At 45.4% G+C, this 19,296-nt stretch overlaps 1 protein-coding gene across 1 annotated transcript in view; it reads right to left on the minus strand.

Annotated features, from left to right (window-relative positions):
* FBXO47 (F-box protein 47) overlaps window positions 1-19,296 on the minus strand; it is a 1,436,412-nt gene that overhangs the window by 921,444 nt on the left and 495,672 nt on the right. Inside the window, exon 8 of the mRNA XM_069634700.1 lies at window positions 18,249-18,419. Within this exon, the coding sequence (XP_069490801.1) occupies window positions 18,249-18,419 (171 nt within the window). The remainder of the gene's footprint in view (window positions 1-18,248; window positions 18,420-19,296) is intronic.

Raw genomic sequence — 19,296 nt, forward strand, 5'->3', positions numbered from 1 at the left:
TCGGAAGGACATAATAGTTTCATTCCCTGGTGTATTTTCAGAAAAACCGGGAAGAGTAAAAGGTACCTGTCATTATATTCGAACACCTAAAGGCAAAGTAGTTCACCTAAAACCTTATCGTTTACCAGAGGCATGAAAACAGCTAGTAATCGAGGAAGTCAACAAAATGTTGAAGGCTTATATCATTGAACCTTCCTCAAGTCCATGGTCCTTTCCTAAAGTATTAGTCATTAAACCCGACTGGTCCTGGAGATTCTGCATCGACTTCCGTCAAGTCAGTGCCATACTAGACTTCGATGCCTATCCCATGCCACGCATCGATGACCTAATTGATAAACTAGGGACAGCCACCTATCTATCAACCCAAGCTTTAAAAAAAGGTTACTTGCAGGTCCCCATATATGAGCCAGATAAGAAAAAAAATGCGTTGTCAACACCCCTAGGGTTATTCCAGTTTAGAGTCCTCCCTTTTGGCCTAAACAGTGCCAGCTACATTCCAATGTCTTATGGATAACATGCTGCAACCCTATTCTGATCTTTGCAGGGCTTACATTGACGATATCATCATTTGTAGTAAGACCTGCGAAGACCAAGTTTTTCCTTCTTTATACCATTATGAAAGTCCTTAGGAATGCTGGTCTAACTGCAAAGCCAGCTAAATGCAGACTAGCCCAATCCGCTGTAACATATCTTGGCTTCTTCGTGGGGAATGGTACTGTACAGCCCCAACATGAAAAAGTAAAAGCCGTCTTGGATACTCCAACTCCCAAGGCCAAAAAAGACCTTAGAGCTTTCCTTGGGTAAATAGGAACTTCAGTGGAGCGAGGACGACGAAGTATGCTATAATATTTTGAAACAAACACTATGTCAAAACCCAATCCTAAAGGAAGTCGACTTCTCAAAGGAGTTAGTGTTACAGACAACGCTTCCCTTACATGATTAGGGGCCGTTCTGTCCCAAGTCTGCGACGGACTAGAACACCCCATACTATATACCAGTCGAAAGTTATACCCAGGAGAGAAAAATTACTCTGTGCTAGAACTAGAGGCCCTAGCCATCAAGTGGGTCATTATCCATCTCAGGTACTATCTATAAGAAGAAAGGTCACTCCAGTTACTGACCACTCACCCTTAGTTTGGATTAGCCAACGCAAAGAGTCCAACCCTCGGATCATACAATGGTTTCTAGACCTACAACCCTATTGTTTCAAGGTAGAGCACCGGAAAGGAAAAGACCAGGAAAACATGGATTTTCTTTCCCGGTTCCCCTGTGAAACAAATGTGGTTGCATCGCAAGGAGGAAGGTTATGTGAGAAACCTAAAGGTGTCTCCCTAGCTGGTGTCCGGGGATCTGTCATCCAGGTGGCCAGGAAACGGCCATCGTTATTGGATCCAGTTCTGGGGGTGGACCAGTGAGGGAGGATCACCTGGATGGGGGGTCCTTGGGTATCACCCTCCCTTTAACACCTTTTCCCCATCCTCTCACATAGGACATTCCCAACCACTGCCCCCCCCTTTTCCACCGCAAACACTTTCGCACAACACAACGGACAACGGACTAACACTAGAGCTGTTTACCTGACATGTCTAAGATTGCTCACCTGAATCTGATGAACAGTAGTCTTTCCGAGACGTCTTCTTCTTTTCCTTCCTTTGTTTGGGCTTATATTTGTCCCTCAGGTGATCCTTGAAGAGGTAGGGCCTATCCCCCCTGCCGCCACAATTACCTCCTCTGGTACCAACCGAGTAGGACACGGGGGCGGCTAGGCCCTAAGTGTCCTGCAATGTTAGAGGGAAAAGCCAAAAGGCATAAAAACCCTCTGTGGTGAAGTGAGTCCAGAAGAATTGGAGCGAAGATAACAAATAAGTACAGTCCAAAATGTCTCTCTTTGGCAATTGGAAAAGTAGACTGCAAAATAATGCTGCAATGTAATGCAAAGAAGGTTTGAGAATGAAGATAGGTCCCAGAAGGTTGAAGACCCCATGCGACATGCGAGAATAGGATCTGTAAAGGAGCGAGCACAAGTGTCAAACCAAAGGAATGACAGGCTGTCCACAGTCTCAGAAAGTAAGATGTCAAAAAAGCGGAAACCCGGCGAGTCGCGAGGCCGCCAATGAGGAGGGAGAGAGAGAGTGGGTCAGCAGGGAGAAGGGAGGAGAAGGGAAGAAAAGGGGTGGAAAAATAAGGAGGAGGAAAAGGAAAGAAAAATCTAAGCAGCTGGGAAACAGCACCTTACCCGGGGCTAAGGTAGCAGGAGGGTTGCAACGCATCCGTGGAAAGATTTGCTTTGCTTTTGAATCTGAAATCAGCGGCGGCCATCTTTGGGGAAGACTAGACTGCTTTGATCAAAACATAGCGGCACGAATATAGGTCCCAGAAGGTTGAAAACCCCATGCGAGAACAGGATCTGTACAGGCGCGTGCACAAAGGTCAGACCAAAGGAATGACAGGGCATCCACAATCACAGAGTAAGATGCCAAAAAAGCAGAAACGCGGCTAGTTGCGAGACCACCAATAAGCAGGGAGAGAGAGAGTGGGTCTGCAGGGAGAAGGGAGGAGAGCAGGAAGAAAAGGGGTGGAAGAATAAGGAGGAAAAAAAGCCAAGAAAAATCTAAGCAGTGGGGAAACAGCATCTTACCCGGAGGCTATGGTAGCAGGAGGGTTCCAACGCATCTGTGGAAAGGTTTGCTTTGCTTTTGAATCCAAAATCAGCGGCGGACATCTTTGGGGAAGACTAGACCATTGCGATCAAAATGTAGCGGCACACTTGTGCATCGGAGTCCATGCACAACGTGAATTGATCTATTTCCCCGGCACCAACGCTGTCATAATGACCAGCGTGTTGTGGCAGTATGCCATCTCTTTATCCGGCCCAGTCCTGGTTTCCACAGGAACCGTCTATGAAACTGACGAACCAAGATAGGAGCATGCAGATGCGAAACCAGCTTCCAAGTGCGCTCTTGAACAGAGTAGCCCTTCCAGTGGATGAGATATTGAAGAGACCCTCTGTAGTATCGAGAATCACAGATGGTGGCTACTTCGTACTCTTCAGAGTCAGAAGGTGGAATCAATATCTTGTGTTGGAGAAGGCGACAATGGTAGTCAGGTTTGTATTGTTTGAGGAGTGAAGAATGAAACACAGGATGTATCAGTTTCCAAGCAGGAGGTAATTTAAATTTGAATGTCACCGGGTTAATCTTGATGCTGATAGGAAAATGGCCAACGTATCAGGGAGAGAACTTTGATACTGGGTGAACAACCAAACCTGGTCTCCAACCTCCCAAATGGGGTTGGCTCGTCTGTGTCTGTCAGCATACTTCTTGTTCTGCTCCTTGGAGTGGAGGAGCTGGGTGTATGCCATCTTATGATTCTTTTGAATAGTCTGAATAAAGTAATTGAGGGCCGGAACATTAGAGAGGGTGCAGGCTGTCAAGGGGAGTGTTCCTGGGTGAAATCCGGAGTGACAATCAAAAGGACTCAAAGATGTAGCTGAATGAGTACTGTCATTATAGGAAAACTGTGATGGGAAGCAATTCAGACCCAGAGTGTTGGGTGTTGGTGCAAAAACCACAAAGGTATTGTTCTAGGGCAGTGGTATTCAAACATTTATGGCCTGGGCCCCCCTCAGAAGAATTTGGGCAGGCCGACCCCCCCCACAAAATGCAAAATGGACAGCATGTATTGAGCGCCGTCACTGCACCCTACTCCCAGTCTAGTCCCTGGGCTCCCACACCTGCTCCCATCAAAGTCGCTGGGCTCCCTCATCCCACTCCTACCCAGTCCCTGGGCTCTCCCCACCCATCACACACTCTGGGCTCTCCCCACCCTGCTCCCAATACTATCCCATGGTTCCCGACCATCCTGCTCCCACCACAGTCCCTGGGCTACCCCCATCCCGTTCCCAACACAGTCTGAGGGCCAGTGGCAGCTGGTGAATTTTTAAGTGGAGGGGCATAACTATTTCCTCCAAAAATGGCATAGCGACCGAGCGAGCCCAAACCAATCATGGGGTGTTCGGGGGGGTTTTCCCCTGTGAATTCCTTTTAAAATAATAGGTTAAAATGTTGCATCGTAGAGCATACTTAAAAAAAAAAAAGGGTAAACAGCCAAACAGTTTGCAATTGGTGCTGGGGGGCCCAGGTGGCAGGCATGACATTTTTTACTGGACATCTATAATAGATGTCCAGTAAAAAGATACCATCCCTGTCCCCTGGGCCCCACTGGGTCTAACACAATCAACAAGATTATGTGTGTATGCAAGGCGCTGGGGTGCCAAGGGGGAAAGCATGGTATTTTGTTACTGGACATCTATGATAGAAATCTAGTCAAAAAATACCATCCCTGTCCCTTGGGCTCTACAGCACCTCACAAGGAGAGCTGATTTTGGCACGTGGGTAGGGGGATTGTACAACAAAGGCATTTAGGCATTTTTACAATGCCTTTGTTGTACAACCCTCGTTCCCCCCTCTATCCACCACTTGCCAAAATCAGCTCAACAGACAAAAAAACACACACACACACACCCCACCACCATACACTCACTCATAATACAAGCATACACGCATCCATACACATGTTTAAATAAAAAGAAATGAACATAAACGTACCTTCTGCATTGGCCTGCGTGTAGGTGCTAAAACGACCTGCTTCAGGCTGCTCTGTCCGTATGTGTGAGGAGGCGCATGAGCTCCCCCTCGCACATACAGACATGCAGTGTCCCAGCCAGCATTTCCAATGAGATATGCAATGCTGGCGAAGCAGACCCCACAGCCTTGCATGGCTCAGTGAGCATGTGCAGCTGGGGAACTGAACTGTCAAAAGGAAATAGTGTTTCCCTTTGACAGTTACGCCCAGGAGCATTTCCTCCTCTGGAAAAAGCAGCTGAGGGAGTGCTCATTGTTTCACTGGGCTGGCTCCTTAGCTCCTCCATAATGGGTGAGGGGGCCACTGGGTACTACTCAAAAAGTCTATGACTCAAGGAATGAATATCCATTTACAACTGCGGGCCACTTTTTCATTGGTGCCTGAGACAGTTTCATGCTTCAGCCCGACCACGTGAGCCACCCCTGCTGTTTCTTCCAATCTAAAAAAAACAATAAAGATTTTTTTTTTCATTTCATGCTGGGCGCTTACGGCCCCCCAGGGATGCGGCCGCGGCTCCCTGCGGGGGCGCACCCCACAGTTTGAATACCTCTGTTCTAGGGTATGATTCTGACATTCCATCTGACCATTAGTTTGGGGATGGAATCCAGAAGACAGGGCCCTATCGATGCCCAGAGACTCACAGAGCGCCTTCCAAAACTTTGACGTATATTGCGACCCCCGGTCAGTAGTGATAGAGACAGGCAATCTGTGAAGTCGAAATATTTCGAGAAATACCGAAGCAATGTGTGGAGCCGTAGGGACTCCAGAAAGCGGGGTAAAATGGGCCATCTTAGTAAAAGAGTCCACTGTCACCATTATGGCTGTGTGCCCTCTTGAAGGTGGTAGGTCTACTATGAAGTTAATTGAAATGTGGGTCCACAGACCTTTGGCGACGGGAGCTTGTTCTAGGTGACAAATTGATTTGGATGTTGAATATTTGTTGGCTGCACAAACAGGGCATGACTCCACGTATTTCTTGATATCTCTGTTCATGGATTCCCACCAGAATGACAATAAATCCTGAGTGGCTGTAATCCCTTTATGGCCTACAGTTAGGGTATTGTGTCCCCACGACATGACCCGCTGTTGTAGCGAAGATGTAGGAACCACCAAACGGTCTCAAATAAAATACAAACCATCTTTGAGGGAGATTTGGAGATCATCCTTCCAAGACTAAGAGAAGGGTAGAGTTGTATTGGCCTCTCTGACCTGTTCAAGGAAAGAGGTGACGCAGAACAAAAAGGTCTAGTCTCCAAGTATCCTTTCAATCATCGTTTCATCTCAGAGTTCTTCTCCTTGTCTAGAAAGAGCTTCGGCCACAGTATTTTGTGTTCCAGGAATGTAGGTTATGTGAAACCCGTATTGAGAGAAAAAATATGCCCAGCGAGCCTGGCATTCCATTTGCTGGAGGACTTGGAGGTTTTTATGATCTGTGCGACTTGAAATTCATGGAGGGATACCAGCAGTAAGTGCCGCCATTCAGTGCAGGCTTCCCTGATGGCCAAGAGCTCCTTCTCAATTACAGAATAATTTCTCTCACTAGGACCCAAAGTGCGAGAGAAGAAGGCTAAAGGATGTTCCAGGTTATCCTCTCCGAGTTGTTTCATGACAGCTCCCAGGGCCCCATAAGATGTGTCAGTCTCAACAATGAAAGGCTGTTGTTGCTCTGGTTGTCTAAGGAAGGGTGCCATGCAGAAAGCTTCTTTAAGGGCAGTGAAAAACAGTTCTGCCTCCTTGTCCCATTGAAAAGGAACGTTCTTCTTAAAAAGACGAGTGATAGGAAGAGCCATCTTGGAGAACTGAGAAATAAATCTTCGATAACAATTAGCTACCCCTAGAAATCTTTGTATCTCTTTTACCGATGTGGGAATCAGCCAATCCAGAACTGCAGAGGTCTTCTGGGGTCCATTTAAATGCCTTGACTGGAGAGTACGAATCCTAGATAGGGTACCATTTGGACTTCAAACAGACACTTTTCGGGCGTGACCAGGAGGTCGTTTCTTGCCAGTCTGCATAGGACTTCTTTAAGATGCTGTTGTCATGATCACATCCAGGGTTCATAGTCTTGATTCAAGAGTTCAGGCCAGGCGGGATTCTTTGTGTAGATCAGTAGGTTTAAGGTGGGTGTTAGCCTGGCACACATGGCATTCGCGCAATTCACAGCATTAAATAACCATAGATTTCCATAGGGATTCAATAGCTTTTCAATACCCATAAAATGGCCGCCCAGTGAGTCATGGAAAAGAATCAGCAGAGATCTAGACATTTGACACCGAGGGCTACTTAAGCCCTGCCTCCACAGTAACGCATGCTTTGCGTTTGGTTCGCTGACAGCGGTGTAACGCTACCAGCGCTTCTGCTCACAGAACCTGTCAAATCAAAGAGAAAGTAATATTAATACTTTGAATATCTCACAGAATATTTATAGACCACAGACAAGAATTACCCGACCGAAGTTTCCACCGCTGCAGTCTTCCAGTAGAAGAATTTTTTTTTGTCACAGTTTCCTCTTCAGTCATCAGTCTTCAGTCGCAGCTGTAGCATATTCCGAGGTTTTTTCTCTGTATCCGAAGACCTGCAAAACAAAAGGTACCTTATTTATAAAACGAACATTACAGCGTTAAGAGTGAAGATAATACCTTTATGCATATGTACCTGAAGCTCCGCAGAGTATTTCCTCACAGTTGTTTACCGCGCTTCACAGTAGAAGGTTGTATTGTTTTCTGACAAGACGAACTTACGCTAAGCAGTGTTTCATCTTCCTGATCACGCATGCAAACCTTTCCTCAGTCAAAACTCCTCCCAGGATACCGAAAACCCCTTCATGTTTTGTATGCTTCATTTTTAGCAAGTGTGCCAATTTTTCCAGAAGAAAAGGTTTCCATATTCTTTTCCTTGAAATTTCGAACTCTTCTGCTAAAACTTTATCCTCCGAGAACCTGCAAGATAAAGAAGAATAAATTAGATAGTAAGAGAGATCTCTCCAACTTAGAAAGATTGTTCATTCTTCAGAGACAATAGTTTTTTCACTTTGGTTCTGTCAAGAGACTCATTTACTTTTAAAGACACTTGCCTCCAGAGTTTTCCTGAGTTCAACAGCATCCTTGTCTTCAGAGACTCAACATCAACGCGCCCCTGTGTGATAGCATGATGGAGAGCTCCCTAAACACAAAACACAGGTGAGGAGAGTTTGGGTTTTAGAATTAGAGGGGAGTTACTGCTGGGTGAAGGACAGATATAGATTTCTAGTAGTTTATTCATTCTTATCAGTTACAGCGCCTCCCTTCTTGTTTTCTTTCTTTCTTGACAGGAACACCCTTTTAAAGCCCCCAGTTTAGCAAATCAATGGGCCTGGGGATGACTACGCTCCCGTGGAGTCCAGGTAAGCATTACAGTTGTCTATGGGTAGACAAGGAAGGGGAGAAGATCAGGATGTCGTCCAGATAGACTTTGACAAAGTGGAAAAGTATGTCAGAGATTAACCTGTCCATGAATCTCTTAAATTTTGCTGGAGCATTGACCAGGCCGAAAGGCATGACCTTATATTCAAAATGACCGCACGGAACGCCGACTTCCATTGGTCTCCTTCCTTAATGCGCAATAAATGATACGCCCCTATCAAATCGAGTTTGGTGAAGATCTCCGCAGTTCGAACAGCCTCCAGAATGTCATTGATCAGGGGCATGGGATAAAGGTCCTTCTCAATGATATGGTTAAGCCCCCTTAAGTCAAAGCAAGGGCGGAGTTCCTCGCTATCCTTCTTGGGAATAAAAAAGAGTGAGGCCCCTGGTTTTCGTCTAGGTATTTTCAAAGAGCCTATTTTTCAAGCATGGACAAAGAGTACATGAGGCCGAAAGGTACCACTGAGTTAGGCTTAATGTCAATAGAACAATCTTCTGGACGATGAGGAGGCAGCTGTCGAGGTATCTTGTCCTCAAAGACCTCCAGAAATTCTCTGTAGGCTAATGGTATCTTACTGATCTCATGGATGTGGGCACTGGAGAGGACATGATCCAATACTGAAGCAAGGTGTGACTCTGGGTTCTCTTTTGGCTTATAACAGTGGTTCTTGCAGGTGGAGAATGTGAGGAGCACAGTGTTTCTTTCCCAACTGATCTGAGGGTTCTGGTACCGCAACCAAGGGATGACCAGAATAAGGGGAAAATTGGTTGCTTTAATGACATCAAAAGTGAGGCTTTCAGAGTGGTGATTGATGGTCATGCGCAAAGGAGATGTCTGTTGAGTAACAGGCCCAGAGCAGAGAGGGCGACCGTACACTCCTTCAACAGTTTGTGTTTCTGTCTTCTGTTCCAGAGGGATATGGTGTTCGTTAGCCCAAGAGATATCCATGAACAGCCCAGCTGCCCCGGAATCGAGAAGAGCAAAGGTAGTCACAGGATCTGTGGACGGTCCTTGAATCGTAACTTTAAGGTCCATAAATTGATCAGCCATGGTTTGGGTGGACGTTGCTATATGAATAAAGGGACTCATAACTTCACCTCTGTCTCTGGACCCTCTAGGGCCGCAGTCTGGAGTTTCCCTGCCTCCTAGGGGGAACCTCAGGACATTCTCTTAAGAGATGGCGATTTGATCCACAGTACACACAAAGACCTTGATCACGTCGTCGTAGTCGCTAAGTGGGTGTCAAAGGTCCTCTTGTAGTACTTACATGGGTTCATCTGCTGGGGGGGGACTTCCTTGGGAGGAGGAGGTAAGCCTTGTCTAGACGTGGGAGGAGGGCCGTGGGTTCTTCTCCTTTCTTCTCTTCTTTCCTGCTGTCGAAATTCTATCTGAAGAACAGCCGAGATGAGTTCAGCTAGAGACTGTGTTTGAGGAACTCGGCCTAACTCATGTCTTCAGACAGTACCCTACGAAAAATGGTGTACTGTGCGGACTCAGGCCATCCAGCATCTTGAGCCAGCTTCTTAAATCAGGTTACATAAGCTAAGACCTCTTGCGTCCCCTGTCTTACATCCAGTAAGGACTCATAAGCATGGAAGGTCAATTCCTGCCTTTCGAACATGTCATTTAATGCTTGAACAAAGGCTTGGTAGGTAGCGGTCACGGGACTGGCCTAAGCCAAAGTGTTCCAAGTCATATTTGTAACCATAAAGCCAATCTTGGCTTTGTCAGAAGCAAAAGTCTGATCCCGAAACAAGAAATGGACTGTATAAGCGTCTAAGTATTCCTTTAGTTTTCCTGCAGTGCCATCGAACTTTCCTGTGGTAAGGATTCCTGTTGGGGCATCAGGTTGGATGGCATCCCTTGCCGTTATGTGTCTGAGCGCGCCATTTTCAGCCTTCAATGCTTGCAATTCAGCAGATAGTCCATGGACAGCGTTTATCAGCTCCTACATGTGCGCCATATTGGTTTGTTTCTTTGGACGTTGCAATCTCATTTGTCACCTGAATTCGATGAACTAGAGTCTTTCCAAGACGTCTTCTTCTTTTCCTTCCTTTGTTTGAGCTTAGATTTGTCCCTCAGGCGATCCTTAAAGAGGTAGGGCCTATCCTGCCCAGCCGCCACAATGACCTCCTCTGGTACCAACCGAGTAGGACACGGGGTGGCTAGGCCAGAAGTGTCCTGCAATGTTAGAGGGAAAAGCCAAAAGGCATAAAAACCCTCTGTGGTGAAGTGAGTCCAGAAGAATTGGAGCGAAGATAACAAATGAGTCCAGTCCAAAATGTCTCTCTTTGGCAATTGGGAATGTAGACTGCAGGATAATGCTGCAATTTAATGCAGAGAAGGTTTGAGAACGAATATAGGTCCCAGAAGGTTGAAAACCCCATGCGAGAACAGGATCTGTACAGGCGCGTGCACAAAGGTCAGACCAAAGGAATGACAGGGTATCCACAATCACAGAGTAAGATGCCAAAAAAGCAGAAACGCGGCTAGTTGCGAGACCACCAATAAGCAGGGAGAGAGAGAGTGGGTCTGCAGGGAGAAGGGAGGAGAGCAGGAAGAAAAGGGGTGGAAGAATAAGGAGGAAAAAAAGCCAAGAAAAATCTAAGTAGTGGGGAAACAGCATCTTACCCGGAGGCTATGGTAGCAGGAGGGTTCCAACGCATCTGTGGAAAGGTTTGCTTTGCTTTTGAATCCAAAATCAGCGGCGGACATCATTGGGGAAGACTAGACCATTGCGATCAAAATGTAGCGGCACACTTGTGCATCGGAGTCCATGCACAACGTGAATAGATCTATTTTCTCGGGAGCAACGCTGCCATAAGGACCAGTGTGTTTTGACAACATGTCCCAATACCAGGGTCAGGCAAAGTCAGACAACTGATCAGAATCACACACACCAGACGACCATTTCCCTTCCCCACAGGAATAAAAGGTGGCACCAGAGAGCACAGTACGAGAAAGGCAAATACGGCAGACAGCACGTCGAGACGGCTACCACATGGCAGTTCAAGAGAAGGAGAAAGGCGACGGGAAGCGAGAGGGTGGCGAGGAGAGAAGTGACCTTGCCCTTTTCGTCTCAGGCCCGCAGAACCTTTGTGGAGGGAAATCTAAAACTGCCAACAATAGCAAAAGTATTTTGCTGCAGATGTCAACGGTACATGGGGCAAGCCTATGCTGATAACATGGAGCAGAGAAGACTCCCGTGGTAACAGCTTTGACTCCAGAGAAGCCAAAAGCCAAGCGGTTCATCAGAGCCATTGAGTCGAGGGGAGAATCGATAAGCAAGGGCTGTGTTGAGTGAGAATCGCCAAGTGGCAAGTTTTGAACCAAAGCTAATGAAGGTTAAAGGAACTGTTAAAAGTGTGAATGGGAGACCAGCTGCAGAGGGAAAGCGGCACCACGTGAGTGCTAACTCGAGAGACACTGGTCGAGCTCCAAATTGAGAAGCTACAGAAACCTGAAGGCCATCAAAGGAACTCAGGGTTGAGTAAATGCCCTGTACAATCGAAAAACTTTGATCGGTAAGTTGGCTGAAAGAAAGGGAAGTAAATCCTGCAGTGAGAGGAAATCTGGGAAGCGAATGCCAGGAGGGGCCGAGTCTAGCATCCCAAGAAACAGTGTGTTTTGGAATTGTTTATAAAGACATTAACATTTGTGGATTACAATTTAGAAGGGTCAGCCCAGAAGAGGGGGACCCAGGGGTAAGGCCATAACCCTATTTAAACTGAGGGGTACAATTGACAAGGGCCTGCTCAGAAGAGGGGGACCCAAGGGTGATCCCATCACCCAACGAATACTGGGAATGAACTTTCATTTGTTAAAGGAACTTTTGTTTTGTTGTTTAAACACATCAGGCCCCGAAGTCAAAAGACTTTTAGAGGAAACGAGACTTGGCCATCGACTGTGCTAAGAAATGCCATTGGAATTGTCATCTCGTGTTACAGAATCCCGAGACGGTACTGTGCTGCTATCTTGCCCTGTGTCTAAAACGTGGGGAAGGGAGACCCAGGCTATCGCCTCCTGATATTATTTGAGAACACTTCTTTCTTTCTTGAACCGTAACCCCACATCCCTTTACTTAGCAATAGGTTTTCTGAGTATAGGCCCTTTTATTTGACTTGACGCCAATAGGACTGCCTTATTTTCATTTGATGGTCGACACCTGTCCTCAACTTAGATTTAGGCTTAGATTATGTGTTTTTCTAACCTGCATACCAATTTCATTGTTCAATAAACACCCTTGAACTGTGATCACTTGTGTCTGTCTTGTTGTCACGATGAGTTCCTCACATCAAATACTGCCTAGGGGATGCCATTCATCTCTGTCGTTTAGCCCATCGACATAACTCTGTAGGGTTTATAGCCAAAATTGCTCTCTTCTGGCAAACAAAGTGTCTCTCATGTTGCCGTCATTAGTTTGAATTTTATCGATGAGCCACCATTTAAGGTCATCCTGACTATGTCCATGTGCCAAACAGTGTTCCACTAGCAGAGCTGTAGTAGTCTTTGTCCTAATTTTGGAACGCTGCTCGATGATCCTGGTTTTGGCCTGTCTGCTAGTTTTACATACATCAATTTTGCTGCAAGGATTTTTGAATCACACATATTACATACATGCTGTTACAACTGCTGTGAAATTTAAATGCCCAGTCTCTTCCATTGACATCAAAGGAATTTTTTTAGCCTTGAATTTGCAGACAGAGCAATTCCCACAGGGAAAATGTTCTGTGATTTTCGGTACGCCAAAACATGTTCTTAAATTGTAAATGGGTTTACTGGACTGTCGGTCCACTTTAACCAAATGTTGTTTGATGTTTCGGCCTCTTTTGAAAGCAAAAAGGGGCTGTTCCATATCTTCGTTGTGCAATTGTAGAATATGCCAGTTTTTTTAATTAACTTTTTTATTGCATTGCTATGTCATGTGGTCACACATATAGTTTTAGAATTATTTTTCTTGATGACAGATATGTCTAGCAAATTCTGTCCGTGTTGGCTCTGGGCCCGTTTCCTAGCTGTTCGGACAGTATGTTTGCAGTACCCTCGATTGACAAATCCCTGCTCCACCATAGATGCTTCCATTTTAAAGTTTGCTAATGTCGTGCAATTTAGATGAATTCTTAGAAATTGACAAAAAGGGATGTTTTCGATTAAAGCTTTTTGGATGGAAGCTGTTGTGCAGTATTGTATTCCTGTCGGGAGGTTTTTTTTATAAACTTAAAGTGAGTTTATTTTCAGTAGCTGGGATGGTTAGGTCCAGAAAATGAATGAAGTTGTTATTCCTTTCCATAGTGAAAACTAAATTAGGATTCAGTTGATTAATCCAGGTGAAGAGGGAATTGACATCGCCTTTCCTGCTGTCCCACATAAGCAATATACCGTCTATATATGTTTTGTACCAGAGTATGGCCTTGGAGTGTTCATTTTCTTCTGTAAGAAATGTGCAGCTCTTCAAATTTGGCTATGTAGAGAATCGCTAAATTGGGAGCAAAGGAAGCCTCCATTTCTACAGGTATATAGTGAGCAGGATGTGCCCAGTGTGTCTGGGTGAAGTGATTCTGATCTTGTAACATTGTTGGATGATTATTTCATCCCCCACCAGTGCAGGGAATTCTAGTCCTTGTAGTTGCAAGGTCCTACAGTAATGGGGAGGGTCTGTTCTCAGCACCTTGCAATTACAAGGACCAGAATTACCTACACAAATGGGAGATGAAAAAATCATCAACACCTGGGACTGCCTTCCTGAAGAGTGCATGAGGTTCAAAAGCACTTGAAGGAGAACACCACCTGAGTGGCCGGGTATATTGAGAACTGGAGTGCGCCCTTCATCTTGTGTGGTACCTATACATATGATTAGCGCCCATGAGCTACTTGCATTGAAAGGTAATCTCCATAAAAAAAGAAAGGATGACAGTGGAACTGTACTCTGTAGCATATTAGGTGGTTTTAGGGGTAAATGCAATGTGCAATGGGGACTGAACCTGTAGCCCAGAATGTATGTCCTTGGACTTACCTTGCGGCTCCAGCCCCTGCTCTCCGACTCAGCACATGCTCACTCTCCAAAACCCTCAGCATTTTGTACTTCACAATACAAGAGTGAGAAATAAATGGCACATGAGGGCTAGAGGGAGTGGGTAAAGAGTGAGAGACAGAATACCATGGCTTGAAAGGGAGACCAGGTGAGCGAGAGAGGAGAGAAAGAGTGCCGAGGAAGGAGAGAGAGAGCCTAGAAAACTTAGTCACTGCAGTCACTACTGTACTTGTAGTCCATAATCTCTTTTCCTTCATTCTTTTGGGGTCCCTTATCCTGTTACCCGCTGCACAGCTGCTCCAATTTTCGAAATTAAAAGCAGACAAACCTACTCCACCTTGCATGGGACCTCCATTGAGCATGCTCCTCGCCCCAACATACAGTCTCGTGGAACTTTCTTATATCTTATTAGCTGGGATGAAAGGAGGGGTGTTTGGAGGAAAGGGAACTTTAGGGTAGGAATATAATAGTGTGTTTTTTTGGTAACATGTAGTTGTATGTTCTGATACTCTTTCCTCCATATTTATGTGAGATTGCAAAGCAACGGAACCGAAGGGAGTAGGTGGAACCAACTTCTGTCTGAAAAGGTTGTAAAGGGCACACTGCCTATGCTGAGCATCTGATCTCGATCTGGAGTCCATGGACTATGTCAGGAGAAGGAATGATCCCAAGTCGCTGCCTTCCACATTTTCTACAGAGGGCCATGTTGGTAAAAAAGCCACTGAGTCTGCATTTGCCATAACCATGTAGGAATATACCTTTAATAGGATGAAGCTACCTTATCTTGTAACATTCCAGAATGAATGCCACCATCATGCAGGTCTGGATTCTGGGGAAGAAGATACCAAATTTAAAAAAAGAGGAGTTCAGGGGACCTAAGTTGTTTTGTGAGGTAAAAGCAGCAGTTGAGCACTATGGACACTTTCAAGTTGCATGTTCTGCCTCCGAAATGCGCTCAAGAAGACTGGGAGAGAAATCTCCTGGTTCGGATGGAAGGAATACACCATCTAAGGGGAAAAAGGAGGAGTGTGTCCAAGAGAGTAGCCTTCTTCCTGTGAACTCTCAGGTATGGCTTGCTGGTACATCGTGTCAGATACTCTTTAAAGTGACGGACCGAAGAAACTGCAACCAGCTGTGAAAAGGCCACTTTTCCACCAGGTTTGAGAGGGTGACAACCCTAGATAGGTGCCAACTGCCGATAGGTAAGTTTGACAGGCACCAAGAGATAGCTTAAGTCTGCCAGGTGAGACATGAAAGAATTTGCTCAAGAGAGACATGGAGAGGATTGAATTGTTTCAATTCTACTTGATGGCATATTGAGAACAAATAGATGACTTACTGACAACCTTTAAAAGTAAAGGTTTTCCTGAGACAAGCCCAACCCTGCAAAACTTAAGTACCCAGGGACCAAGCCACTGAGGGATGCGATTGAGGGGAGGAGCACCAACCCCTCTACTTTGACAGAAGTCTTATCTCTGAGGCAGAAAAAACAGGGAGTAAAGCTCATTGCCAAGAGGTCTGAGAACTTGTTTGACCACTGAAAAGTGGCTGGAACTAGATGGCAATTAGGGCTGCTTTTTAGCTTGTGCAGAACCTTCAATATTAATGGAACTGAAGTGAATGCATACAAGATCTGGCACTCCCATGGGAGGAGAAAGACGTCCCATAGAGAGTCCATACCCTGGTTCCTCCATAAGATGCACAGAGGACATTTCTTGTTTTCCTGCCCCTTTGAGCAAAAACTTAATATTGCATTCTATTAAGAAGCTGGCATTCGTGAGGAGCTTGAACACTGCTCAGGATGTCTGCCTCGATATTCAATGCACCTGCCAGATGTGTTGGAATCAGGAAGTTGTCCAGTGATGCACCAGTGTCAGATCTCTATGGCAAGCATGCAGAGATGAGGACACTGAGTGACACCCTGCTTGCTTAGATAACCCCAGGGCAGTGTACTGGCCATGTAAATGAGAACTCGGTGACCCCCTGAGAGGTATTTGAAAAGCTTTCAGTGCTAGGAAGATGGCTTTGAGTTCCAGCACACTGATGTTGAGGGAGCTCTCCTGCTGGATCTATAAATCAAGTCTGAAGTGAAGCTAGACAAGGGTGAGTTGATTGACATGCTCATGGTAGCTGAGGGGATAGGGAAAGGAAACTCTGTGAGGTGGTTCGAGTCCTACATCTACCAGTGAAGGTCTTGTTTTTGGTGAATGGTACTGTAATGCGATTTGACTGAGGCTGGGCTTCATGGGACCTATGTGCAACCATATGTAATTGTGTCTTTCTCATGCAGAGTCGTGAGTGTGGGCCCATCAGAATGCAGGAAGTGAAGGAAGTCATAAGTATCAGATGCCTCTGGAAACAAAGCACACATATCAGGGCTGCAGAGAAATTGAAAAAAAAAACATTTGTAAATATCAGGAACCATATCTAGAGAGGAGAAAGGAGCTGCCCTTGTTGGTGTCCCAGCTGATGCCAATATATTCTATTACTTGTGAAAGAATCAGTGACGATTTTTTTAAATGTACTGAAAGACCAAGTGCGGAGACCAAAGACAGAGTTATCTGAATGGATGCCAAAGGTTTGTCCGGGTTCTCTGCCCTTAAAAGCTAGTTGTCCAGATAGGGGTAATGTGTATGCCCCTCTGAGGGAGCAGTGGAAGGAGTTCCTGGAGGGAAATGACAAGTCCCAGTAATGGTGTTCTTGTGATCTGGTCCAGGGAAATGTTGCTAGGAGCTCGCTTGTAATGGTTGCAGGTAGCGGCACCAGACCAGTTACCTGTTTCTTTCTAGCGTCAATCTCTTGGGTGACACTGGGCAAGGGGGCTCTAAACTCTGATTAGCCTTAAAGAGAACCTCAGAGGCAATCCCAGTGGAAGTAGGATTGAATTCGTTCTGGAGGAAACCTCGGGGGAACGTGGGGTTCCAGTGACAAAAGCTTTGCAGATCAGGGGAGGTTTACTTGAACCCCTCTCAGTCCATTTAAAAAGAAGACTTACTCTTTGACTGAAACAATCATGCTTGTGTGCAACTGAGGAGGAGAATGTCAGACCTCTAGAAATTTCTTCCAACGTATTCTTAGCGTCCTGCCAGAAAAGGAATCGCAGAACGTGCAGATGGCCAAGGCATAACTGTGTGGCACAACTGCCACGCACAGCTCTATTCCTGACCTGTGCAGAGAAAAGAACTGGCGCATGGGGTAAGGGGAATGTGCAAGGTAGGTCGCAAGCAGAGGTTGAGGTGTCCCTATGCATGCATGTGCCCTGCTTGTTTTATTTTTGAAAATAAATGCTGCTACACAGTTGGCTCCAGTTCTGTTCTTGGCTCTGCCTTCCCAAGATGACATTCCAGAATTATGCAGTAATGAGGATTGGAGGTCACTTTATGAGACAGAGGCAGAGAGATAGGGAGAAGGAGAGAGAGAACAGGCAAGAAAGAGAGAGAGAACGATGTTGGGGGAGGAGTGAAAGAGCGAGAGACCCTCCTATAACAGACTACAGAGGAAAATAATGGGGGCATAGAACGCAAAAGGAGTGAGAAATAGAGATTGAGACCCCTCTCCAATGCACAAGGTGGGAGAGATGGATGAAAACCAAGGAAGAGATGGGGATATTGACAGCGCAGCTCTAGAAGGCAATAGGGAGATAGAGAGAAAGAAAGGGAGAGGAAGACCACTCCCCTCCTGAACGCAGAGTGCCCAGATGGAGTAAGGGAGCAAGAAGGAGGGAAGGAGAAAGACAGAGAGACACGCCTTCCTCAACGTACACGCTCCAGGTGGAAAGAGGCAGACAGGAGAGGTAGGCAGGCATCGAGAAAACCTTGATCACTATTGACCAGGCCTCCAGAAGGAGGGGGAGACTAAGGAGAGAAAGGAAAACAGAGGGTGAGTGGGGGGAGAGAGAGAAGAGAGAAAGAGATCTCCTCTTTAATGTACAAGTTCCGGAGAGACACTATATTGTGCACTACTGATAATGCAGTTCCAGAGCGACCGAGAGGGAAAGGAGAGGATATGGAGGAGGGAGAGCCAGGGCAATGAAGACTGAGGCACAGAGACAGAGCGCATCAAATAGATAGAAAGAGAGAGAGCACCAGTTTAGCGTATGGTATGCTGGGTACAGCCAGTTACTTACTGATAGCAACAATATTTACAAAACATTATTAATAAACATGTTCACCTAGAGATCTGTAGTGTTCCATTATGTGGGATTTCTGGCTTGTGCTTGGTTGCTCTAGGCTATGAAAATCTTGGAGTAATAGCCTCTTGCTTCCGGAAGGTGTTGATATGTAATTAACAAGGTGGTTGCTGAAGGTTTTTGATACCATAGTAAGCGTGCTTATTTCCTTCACTGTAAAATACCCAAAATTTAAAAAATAAACTTTACTGTACAGCCAAACACATGTAATGATAGAGAGAGGTTGTGGTTACAAATGCAAAAACGTATGACACTGGTTTGATTTTCAAAAAGCTAGATATTCATCATGGCAAAGTACCCACATTTATGTAATTGAGCTTTTTTTTAAATGATGCCTTATTTTTTTATTATCAAACACAGAACAACGTGAGTGATTAAAATGATGCAAAGTAGAACATCGAAAATGAAATATGTCAAACAGTTCATGTTAACAAATACCAATGTACTGAAGTGTGTCTTGAATGTACCTTTCTAGCTGTGAGCCTTAAATTGAAACTTACCAAGACGTTTTCTATTTTCATTTTTGTTTCCAAGACACTACATTGTTCTCCAGCATGGGATCTGGCATGGATTCACATGCTCATGAATATTCCCTGTAGTCAGTGTTAGGACAGTTTTTCTGAAGTCCAACTAAGGGCTTAGTAAAACCATTCAACTGAGGCAGTACAAGACTCCACTCTTAGTATAAGGCTGTACCACCTGAGTTTGGGGTAGCGTAGACAGAGAAGCCAGGCTTATCTTAGGAGGGAGAGAGGGCAGTAGATACAGTACAGGTGAAATTGTAATACAAATGATCCACGAAACACTGAAACACTATGTATTGTACAAATAAAGGATTTATTTAAATACAGGTAGGCCCAGATTAATCTAGGGGTTAAGTAAGTACTAACGCATTATATGAAATCACAATATAAAACACAACACTATACTTGAAAGTACACAGACACAAGTATAGACCCTATTTGGAAAACCTAACAGCAGTTCCAGGGAAGTCAAAACCTTGTTATCCACATATAGTATAGGTTAAGCC

The sequence above is a fragment of the Ambystoma mexicanum genome, chromosome 13, assembly GCF_040938575.1.
Source record: "Ambystoma mexicanum isolate Mex_15411 chromosome 13, UKY_AmexF1_1, whole genome shotgun sequence".
In the NCBI taxonomy this organism is placed as follows: domain Eukaryota; kingdom Metazoa; phylum Chordata; class Amphibia; order Caudata; family Ambystomatidae; genus Ambystoma; species Ambystoma mexicanum.